Source organism: Pinus tabuliformis, chromosome 3_1 (genome assembly GCF_031772625.1).
Source record: "Pinus tabuliformis cultivar Carrire ecotype Pingquan chromosome 3_1, CPIR1, whole genome shotgun sequence".
Lineage (NCBI taxonomy): Eukaryota > Viridiplantae > Streptophyta > Pinopsida > Pinales > Pinaceae > Pinus > Pinus tabuliformis.
This window is the reverse complement of record NC_142301.1, coordinates 774,087,069-774,098,217: the sequence shown is the minus strand read 5'-3', so window position 1 is coordinate 774,098,217 and position 11,149 is coordinate 774,087,069. Positions and strand designations below refer to the sequence as shown.

The following is an 11,149-nucleotide window of genomic DNA, read 5'->3' as shown; positions in this document are numbered from 1 at the left end:
ATATCCTTTCTGGATTTTCTAGTACTCCTGAGGTAAGAAGTAGGTGGACTATTTATGAATGGACTTCCCGTCCGACTCATCTGCCATGGAGGCCATGGTCCACGTGGCCATTCAGGCGGAATCCTTCCACGACAACGCCAAGCTGTCAAATGAATGGCAATCCACTCTGGATGACATGCTTATCCGTCCCGCGGTCCCACAAGATGACATGGATGGAATCGATCGGGCAAAGTCAAGGCCTTTTCGAGAAAGCAGAAAAACCGAGGTTGATCTAAAAGGAAAGGCATATGACGAATCTATGAGCTATTCACAAAAAATATGAAGCCTGTAAAAACTATTCCCCCACCCGCGGCTATTAAAATCGAAAGTGTTCACCTGGTAGACCGCATAGAAAGCCTCCAGGATAATGCTCTGGTTGGCCGGTGGCACTTCCCGGAGATGGACGACTCCAAGATGAGAAGTTGGCTCGAGATGCAATGGAAACCTCTGATAGGCTATGTTCCTATTGTGGCCAGATTATTGAAGGAATGGTATTGCTTCCATTTCCTAAGTTCTAGTGACAGGGAAACCATCCAAAATCAGCAATGGGTTTATGGAAGAAGTTTTCTGGCGTTGCACAGATGGTATATGGGTTATAACCCGTTAAGGAATACCCCCACCAACAACTTGATTTGGGTCAAGTTACCCGGGCTACCCCTGGAGTTATGGTCAAAGGAATCCTTAGCAGAGATAGGAAACGCCATAGGAAGATGTGTTTATGTTGATCCGAGATGCCTGGGAGAGAAAGATAAAAGAGTGGCTTGGATTCTTATAGATAAAGCTTACAGAGGAGGATTCCCGAACCATATTGATATATTCTGGAGGGAGTTAAAAATTAGTCAGAGGTTGGATTTTTGGGGAATACCCTTCAGATGCTCAGCTTGCCACCGAACTGGACATCTAATCAAGAATTGCTCACGGCGTCCTGTCCCAAGAAGCCGAAAGCATCATGGCATCCCCCAGTTCGCGGCAAAATCCTATAGGACAAAATCCCCCTCCCTGGGAACGGAGAAGTTAACAACCACAAAGAGCCTGTCTCCTTCAGAGCCTGATGACCAGCAAAGGGCTAATCTTGAAGTCCATCAGCATACCCCACCGTCTCTCAAAATTCCAAACCCATTGGATGTTATCTCTCCTTCAATGCCTCCTCTGGAGCCGGCCTCTGACCATGAAGTCCCTCTTCCTCCCCCGGTCCCTCAGCCCTTTAAAAACATCAGCAGGGAGGTCCACATCATCCCATCCTCATCTCCATCCCCAAAGAAGAAAAAGTCTCCATCTGGAAAAGGAAAAGAGCACATGATTACGACCACCCCTGTAAATTCCCCTATATCCTCGCCTTCAAACTCGATTGGCAGCGACTTGGACTACCTTTTAACCAAGAAAACGCTGGAACTCAGGCCTCTCACCATTCATAAACCAGGGATTCAATGTTCTCCTCAAATAAGCCCAAATTCTGCTAATAACATTACGGTGAGAAGAAAAAACAACAGGGGCAGTAGACATTTCAGGGGGAGGGTTGATGGAGCAGGCAGAGGAGTTCGTAATCTATCTCTTATAGATGTCCCTATCATTGATATGACTGAAGAAAGGCCTCTTAGAGCAAGCATGGCCAGAAAGATTCCTCAATGAATTTTATCATATCCATGAATATAAGAGGTCTGGGGGCAGACCAAAATTTTTTGGCTTTAAAGAATCTTTTCCATTCCGCAAGCCCCAAAATCATATTAATTCAAGAGACCATGCATGCCTCTTCTGTAGCAATTTCCTATTTCAGGAAGATGTTCCCTTCCTGGCACATAACCGCTTTGGAAGCAAATGGCCTTTTTGGGGGCTTAGCGGTTTTATGGGATCCTTATTGGATCAAAGCAAAAGCATATAGTTGTCTAGCGGGCATCCTCATCTCGGCGCAAATTAGGGGGCATAAATGTCCAATCAACATTCTGAATATATATGCGCCCTACAAGAACAGATTGTCATTCTGGGAGAAACTTTTCGCTTCAGAAATTTTTGACATTGAATTTTTGCTGATTGCAGGAGACCTTAATGTCACGTTAAATTTGGATGAAATCTGGGGCATCAGCAAGAAAAAGGATCCCCTTGCTGACAGAATAAAAAATGAGCTTCTAAGTAGGAATCTTGTTGATATTCTCCCTCCCAAAATGCATCCGACGTGGGAAAATGGAAGAGTCGAGAAAGCTTATATAGCCAAGAGACTCGATAGATTTATTCTACATGCTAGTCTAATTGAAAATATGGGCATGCCTTTCTCAACAATTGAGAATGTATTCATATCAGATCATAGACCGATTCTGTTAGGCTGGAGAGAAAAGGGTTTTAGAAAAGGCTACTCATTCAAATTCAACAGATCATGTTTGGAAGATCTAGAGTTTAATGATATTATAATAAAATCCTGGAGTGCGATGTCGTCACCTGAAACTTTTCCTCCTTTAATGACCTTCAGGGACAAAATGGAATCCATTCGAATGGTGGTTAAGGATTGGCAATTCAAGAAAAGGCAAATGAACAGAAATGCTCTCCGGGAAATTCAAAGGGAATTAGATAGCTCATCAGAATCTATGGCTACTCATCTTCTATCCTTCAAAATGAGATGCCGGATAAAGGAGCTCCAAAAGAAAAAATATAAAATCTTAGAACAGGAGGAAACTTTTTGGAGATTGAAGAGCAGGGCGATTTGGCTCAAGGAAGGGGACAAGAATACAAAGTTTTTTCATAAATACGCGAGCTCCAGACGTGAAAAAAAATCTATATGGAAAATAAGTGATGGAAAAGGAGGTTTCCTATACTCTCAACAGGACATTTCAAGCGAGGCCGTGAGATACTTTGAAAATCAGTACAAAAGATCTGAAGTTTGCAGGTTTCAGGATATTTTATGGGGCATAGATTTGTTCCCACAGATGTTCGATGAGGAATTAAATGATCAAATTTTCCAGCCAGTAACTGAGGGGGAACTATTAGGGACAATGAAATCTTTTAAAAGGGATAAATGCCCGGGTCTAGACAGTTGGACGATAGATTTCTTCATTCACTTTTTTGATCTTATCAAATCTGATCTGTTAAGGATGGTGGAAGGATCTAGGATGTCAGGCGGTATCAATCAGAAAACTTCCTCCACCCATATTGCACTCATTCCAAAAAAGGGAGAAGCAGAATCCTTCCAGGACTTTAGACCGATATCACTTTGTAACATCTCATTCAAAATTATCTCGAAAATTATTATAGAGAGAATCAAAGAAACTATTTCAAGATTCTTAACAAAGGATAAGCACACCCTTTTAAAGGGAAGAAACATACTAGACGTGGTTGCAAACACACAAGAAGGTCTGTTTGCCATACATTCTAAAAAAAGTGATGCTGTCATATTCAAGATCGATCTCTGCAAGGCATATGATTGCCTTGACTAGGGTTTCACCAAGTGCTTACTTGCAAAGATAGGATTAGGAGCCAACATGATTAACTGGATCATGGCTTGTGTTGAGAAGGTGAACTATGCAATCATCATTAACGGGATTCCATCTTCTTATTTCCTTGCGACCAAAGGGCTTCGCCAAGGTTGTCCCCTATCGCCTCTTTTATTCATCTTAGCTATGAATTCGCTTAGCCTCCATATCAACAAGGCTGTCAAGGAAAACAGATGCCGTCCACTGAAAATCTGCAGGAATAATTCAATCTCACATAATTTATTCGTGGATGATATTATCTTGTTCAGAATGTTATGCAGACTCACCTGGCTATGTTTTTATGAAATCCTTAAAAATTTTCAAAAGGCTACAGGAATCCAAATAAACAGTTCGAAGTCAATAATTTACCACAATGATATCAACCAGGAAGCAGTTGACTAGTTATCCGCTCTTTTTGGAATTGAGGCGCATTCCATTAGACATGGAATTAAATATTTGGGTTTCCAGATAAAAGCAAATGGATATTCAAAGACGGATTGGCAATGGATTCTAGATAGATACTACAAGAAGATTTCAGTTTGGGAATACAGATGCCTCTCTCTGGCGGGAAGAGTGACCTTGGCACAATCAGTGTTAAATCAACTTGCAGTATACTGGGCTCATTTATATTTTCTTCCTGCGAGCATTATTCAAAAAATGAATAAGCTTACTGCGAATTTTATATGGGGTGGCCAAACGGGAAAAAGGAAATTTCATCTCTCTAAATTATCTGATATCTCTTTGCCGAAGAGCATGGGAGGATGGGGTCTGTTGGATTTACGGACTTTCGGAAAGGCACTTTTATGCAAGTCTTTGTGGAGAGGGATTTATGGAGAGGGACCATGGAGTATCACAATACAGAAGAAATACTTGGGCAGGAAGGATTTATCACTCTGGTACAGGGAGGGAAGGATCGGCTCCTCTTATGGGTCTTCAATATGGTTAAGCCTTCGTAAGGTAGAAAATTATTTTTTAAGGAATTTAATTTGGCGTTTCCAAACCGGCAATAAAATCCTTATTGGAAAAGACCAGTTCCTGAGTGGTGCCGAGGAGATCAATGTGCCTGAAACATTATTAAATTTCTTTCATAGAAAAGGCTTTTTCTATTGGGACAGTTTGATTTCTGGTTGGCAGGGAGCGATCCCACTTTGGAAAGAAGCAGAAAATTTGGAGATGCCGGTTGCTATCGCTCATCAATGGGAACACATCAGGACGAGCCTCAGGAATTGCGGTATATTTCGCTCATCGGATTCTGATTGTCTCATCTGGAAAAATTCAAAAGTGATGAATCTAGTTCGTGTTAAAGATGTTTATCAGAATTTAATTGGTCTAAAGGAGGCCCCTCACAATCCTATTTTCCCTCGTATATTTTGGAAATCTGGATGCCCTTCCAAAATGATTTACTTCTCATGGTTAACTTTCCATAACAAAAATCTATCTTGGGAAAACTTGAAAAAGCGGGGATGGCAAGGTCCGGGTTTCTGTCCAATATGCAGGTCAGCTGAGGAAAACAACTGTCACTTATTTTTAAATTGCCAAAGATCTCAGCAATTATGGCAATCTGTGGAGATGTGTTATGGAATCCAGCACAATTCTCACGCTTCAATTATTGAAGCGTTTCTCTGGTGGAGTGAGCAAAAGGTTTTATGGAGGCCATTAATCATTATCACTCTTTGGTGCATTTGGAAGTGGAGAAACAATTCTATTTTCAATGACAGAAAAACTCCTTTCTTGGAAATCTTTTCCAATATTGTTTCCCTCTATGACGCTCTTCTGCAAAAGCCTCTCATGAAAAAAAGGAGGACTGTAAAGACCATTCACAGGTGCACTCATTTTTTCCAAGGGCGTATTTCGATGGAGCTGAACAGAAAGGTATCTGTGGCTGTGGGGTTCACATTATAGTAAATGAAAATAATCAATATTTCATCCATTGGAATGGGGGGATGGGCTCCAACAACAAAGCTAAGGTGATGGCTCTTGCTGGACTGCTATATTTTTGTTTCTTTCTAAACATTCAGGCAGTCTCAATTTTTGGAGACTCAAAAGTAATGGTGGATTATGTCTCAAGGAAAAATAATATTTACAAGCCTCATCTCGTAGGATGGATGGATAGGATCAGGTTTTTCTGGGGAAGAATGGAAGGAAGTTCAATTCAACATATCAACAGGGCTCAAAACCAGCAGGCAGACTTGTTGTCAAAGGAGGGTCTTCAATCGGCTCCAGGTTTTTGGTTTATGCAGGTATCTTCTGAAGGGAAAATTTTCTCTATCCAGGAATTTTCTCTTCCTGATTTCTAATTTTAGTAAAGCAGTCCCTCAGGTATGCACTAGTTTATTCCTCTTCTGCCTTACATTCCCTCCGATTTTTGTTATAAATGATGATGCATCTTGTGAATTTTTCTATGTATCGTTTCCTTGCTCCGCATCTGTCTCTCCTATGTCACTTCTATGAACAATGTAATCTTGAAGCTGGATGACAGTCTATGATCTGTCATTTTTCCGGGCAAATGTCTTGCCATTTTTTGGGATTATGCTCCTTGCTTTTTTAGCTCGTCAAATGATCCAGACCTATATGGGTCATATTCAGAATTACAAGCAAATGTACTAATCTGCCTCTTTATATATCTTATATAAAACGATCAAGCTTTTTTCGTCCTTCAAAAAAAAAAAGACTAAAGAAAACAAAATATATTATTTTTAAAATATCACAATTTTGTATAAATAAATAAGGATATGTGCAGTTCACGAATAAAGAATGCAACACAAGCCTACCTTCCCATGCGAAGGCACGTGAACATATTTATGCCTCAAGCTCCTCACTCAAGATCGTAAGGACAATACCAGCTGTGAGATGTGATAGGTTCTCGCTGCATCAATTTTCCATGATAAATAATTTCATAAACAATGCTAACATTTTTCAATATAAATGAGACACACAGGTAGGTATGAATAGCCATGTTAGCACATTTAAAGAATTTTCAATCAGGATAAGGGTTTCCCATATACTAAGGGTTTCGACAGACCTAAAAGTCCTTGCATGAAATGGAAATAGTCAGACCTAATTAAAGAAATAAAAGATGGCGAATGAGGAGTGATAGTGGTGTAGTGAGACTTAGCGTGGGGTCTTAGGGTATTGTGAGTCTATCTCGATGATTTACAAATATATCATTATTTTTTTTATTATTGAATGACACAATAAAGGGGCAATCTAATTGAGGTACTCTAAAATAATGGAACATGGACAAAGAGTCAAAGAAATTTGTTCACAACTAGTATTTTAAAATATAATAAATCTTTTGAAGGCCATTTACGAATATTTTAAACCAAGGTGCTTTAAAGGCTGAAGAAAGGATCAATAGAAAATAGAGTGAGAAGAGAGTCAGGAAAAAAGTCATGTACTAGGGAAAGCACAACAAACGAATATCCCAATCTCTAATAGAAGAAATTGCAATTCCTAGTAATCAGTCACCAAGAGGAGGTGATTTTAGAGGTAGAGGATTTTTCTCAGAGGCAGAGGTAGAGATTACCAACCTAGATGCTATACATGTGCAAAATTGGGCATATGTCACCTGAATGACTAGAAAATACTCTAGCAGGTTAAAGGAGTTCCCATGTGGAAGAAACAAAAGAATAAAATGTGAATCTACTTACAAAACTTCTGCGGGAGGAAAGTTCTTGCTGATGAAAATAGTCTTAATAAAATCAGAGAAAGAAGCTAAGGAACCATCTTAAAGGAAAAGCTTGTTCAAGTTTGTTCATGACTATGTGCAAGTTAAGAGGTAAGTGTTGCAAGGTTGTAATTGATAGTGGTAGTATAGACAATATTGTTTCTACAAAGATGGTAAAGAAACTTGATTTGAAAAGAACAAGAAATCCCACCCCTTATAAAGTGTCAACGTTGCAAAAAGGGCATCAAATTCTAGTAAATAAATAGTGTAAGGTGTAATTTAAGATTGGGAGGTATAAGGATGAAATATTATGTGATATAATGCCCATGAATGTCTAGTATATTCTGTTGGGAAGGCCATGGCAGTATAATAGAAGAGTTATCCATGATGGTAGAAGGAATACATGTACACTTGAGAAAGATGGTAAGAAGCATACATTGTTACCTTTGCAAGAAAGAGTCAAAGAGGAAGATGGTTCTAATGTGATGTTGATTCCCACGAAAAGGTGGGATTCCCACGAAAAGGTGGGATTCCCACCTTGAGCGAGAGGCTCAGGGAGGAAATAATGGTAACCCATTAAATTATTCATAATAACACTAATACCATCAGGAGAGTAGAGCATGGCCATTGCCCCAACCAAAGTATACTAAAGTATGGGCATTCATAAATTTGGACTCCATATCCATCCCTTTGGATTAACCCTGAAAACAAACATTAACTTATTATACAAATGCACAGAAAGTGCATCACATTCTTAAAGACAAGTATAAATTTATCGCATGCAATAAACATATGACATTTAGTGCTATAGAAGAAGGATGATGACTATACTACCAAGATTCAAGCTAGCACAACTAACTTATTCAAACCAACATTCTAGCTTATCAATGTAAATACCAAAGAGAGTAGGGGATAGGGGACATCCTTGTTTGACTCGTATATTACAATTAATTTCTTTTGAAAACCCCTCAATGTTCCTAAACTTGGGAATGACACTTTCATATAGCCCTATAGTAGTAGCTCTTAGCTCACTAGGAACTTTTAGCTCTTTTAACATATTCCAAAGGTTAGTCCTGGGAATAGTATCAATTTTTTTTCTAAAATTGAAGAAACAACCAACAAGTTTGGTTTTATTATTGCAAAATTCTTCCATAATGATCATAAATAGAACAAGATGGTGCATAATCGAATGATATCCCCTAATCCAACTTGTCCTTTAACTCTTTTATGTGACTTTCAAGCCATATGCTTATCTTTTTTTCCAAAATAATTACTTAAATCTTGGATAAGACGGGGATAATCATAGTAGCCCTATAATTAGAGAGATTATTTTTATCCCCACTTTTAATGATAAGAATAATGATTCTTTGAGTCTATGGTTTACAAAATCCCTATTAACTGCTAAATTGAAGAGTTTGGGTATATCATGGATGAGGATAGGCTCTCAAATTTTCAATATTTCACCAGTGTACCTTTGATGTCCTTAGACTTCCCCTTTGCAAGATTCTTAGCCCCAAACTTTAAGTCTTCTATAAAAAACACTTCATCATGTATACAAACATTTGAAATGTTGTCCACAATAATAGGAGATTCATATAGATTTTTGAAGTAGAAATTCCATTCATTTGGAGGATTGTATTATTTTCTTTAGTTTTAGAAATCAAAACTCACCTCCACAATCTCTTAGGATCGATCTTTGATAGGTGGATAATCTTCTCTTGATATCTATCAATGTAGTGCCCCTTTTCCTCTAAATTATGGCTTTGTATCTTTTTATCTTATCTAATTTTAAGCACTCAATGGAAGTATCCATGATGGATTTTCTACCATTTTCACATTTGTTGTCATACCATGGGTTGACTATCCTATTTGTCTTTTTCCTTAGCACTTCAATATAGAATTTGTTAATGGAAGTAGAGAGATTTGTCATAAAATTATGATATTGGTCCTCAATATTGTTCTTATAGGATAGGATATTTAGTTCAAGACCTTGAAAAAAGATTAACTTTATTTTCATCAAAATGAAAGTATCTTGGGTTACTCCATTTTTCCTCAATAGAATTTTTGTGCAAGACAAATTTTAGGGTTAGGGATAATTTATTTGTATATGGGGATATCTAAAATCACATAATCTATGACATTATTGCCCAACCCATGGATACAAGTCATCTGGTAAGATTTAGCCATCTGGTATTAGATCCTAACTGTCATATAACTTGATTAGCATGCCATACAAATTCATTTTCTTTTCTACTTATTAAGGTGAGAATACAACCTTCATTTCTTATAATGTGAAAATCTTGTTCTAAGATTTTGCAAAGACAATTCTAATCTAGATTGTTTTAATATAAGTAATATAATTTGCATTAATTATTATGGGTAAACACATATTTAAAAATACTTAAAGAATTAACTATTATCAAATAAAACAATTGCTAATTTTTATGTAAATAAAATTAAAAATAAAATAGAATATTTTATTTCATAAAATACAAATAAAACAAAATATTGTGTTTATCAAATAAAACAATTGCTAATTTTTATGTAAATAAAATTAAAAATAAAATAGAATATTTTATTTCATAAATTACAAATAAAACAAAATATTGTGTTTAATTATTTTAACTTAAGAAAACTATTTTTATTTGTGATTTTATTAAAAGATAAGAATAATATGATTTTATTAAAACATAGAATTAATTAATTATAGCTGGGTATTATTTGAAAACTTTATAATTATTTATGAGTAATATTAATAAAAAATAAAACAATATAATTTTCAAATATTGTGAAATTTAATTAAAAAAATTAAATTAATTAACTGTTTAATATTATAAATTTTGTTTCGAAAACTATATATAATTTATTATTTAAATTTATCTTAAAAAAGTAGTTATATATAAAATTTAACTTTATTATAAAAAATATATGATTATTTTAATAGTTATATTCAATCTACATTTACGCTTAAATTAAATTTATAATATGTTTTATTGTTTATGAATTAATAGTTGTAATATTAAAAATTATAAATATTAAAAAGTGATGAGAAATTCTTAATAACTTATTCAAAAATAAAAAATATAAAGGAAAATGTAAATTGTTCAATAAAAAAAAAGTTAAGTGACTTAGGCAATTTCAATAAAATTCAAATATGATTCACCCTAATAATATTTTTGACTTCAAGAAAAATACCACATCCATCTACCAAAAATGTTTGCTTTCCAGAAACACTATGCCTTAAAACCACACCTCCTTCAATTACAAAACGCTTTGACACCACACCTCCTTCAATTGCAAAATGCTTTGAGAATCTCCACTAAATAAAGTACAAACTTCCCTAATCCATTTTCAAAGCTTTTATAAGTATCTTTAAACTTGTTATGTATTTTTTTTTCAAATAGTTTTATGTTTTTAAAGTGTTAGACAATATCTCCCAATAAATAAAACAAACATTTTGATTAAATTATATTAAAAAAATCGAACTAAATTATATATAAAAACAATTTTTGAATATATAATTAACTTACTTCTAAAATATTCTCCCCCATGAACTTCCACATTTTCATTATATTGCTGAGAAATTTCCATTTTTTTAAATTTATATCAATAAACAAATTTTTTTTTTTCTTAGTAAAACTATGCTACTAAATTATATTATATACAAAGAAACATTACAGACAGAGAAACATGTTGCCCCAGGCCGACTGTGGCACTGTGGGCTTCCTTCCAGGGGCGATCTTTCCTTCCGATTTGCAGCCAGTACATCGAAACACATGATAGTTTTCATTCCAGACCTTGAACACCCACGCAGGGGCTATGAAGCAAAAAATTACCCTCGCAGGGGCGACCAACTAACTGAAACAAAGCGTGCAGAAACCTGGACCCGAACCTAAAAAACTCAGACATAAACATGTGACTACTCCCATACTCAGACACAGATAACATACGAGACAGAGGACTTAAACAGAACCTGAACAAAAAG

At 36.0% G+C, this 11,149-nt stretch overlaps 1 protein-coding gene across 1 annotated transcript; it reads left to right on the top strand.

Moving 5' to 3' along the window:
* The first annotated feature begins 1,778 nt into the window (after positions 1-1,778).
* On the top strand, positions 1,779-4,753 carry LOC149189679 (uncharacterized). The gene is made up of 3 exons (XM_089410307.1): positions 1,779-2,993; positions 3,966-4,449; positions 4,632-4,753. Exons 1-3 carry the CDS (start codon positions 1,779-1,781, stop codon positions 4,751-4,753), a joined length of 1,821 nt encoding a protein of 606 aa, XP_089266433.1.
* Positions 4,754-11,149: the final 6,396 nt, after the last annotated feature.

Bases quoted from the DNA above. Each gene is read 5' to 3' on its own strand.
- LOC149189679 (XM_089410307.1), top strand. From the start codon at position 1,779: ATGCATGCCTCTTCTGTAGCAATTTCCTATTTCAGGAAGATGTTCCCT. The intron at 2,994-3,965 runs GTAACTGAGGGG...TTGGGTTTCCAG, and splicing joins ATGATCAAATTTTCCAGCCA to ATAAAAGCAAATGGATATTC. The intron at 4,450-4,631 runs GTAAGGTAGAAA...TCTGGTTGGCAG, and splicing joins TTCAATATGGTTAAGCCTTC to GGAGCGATCCCACTTTGGAA.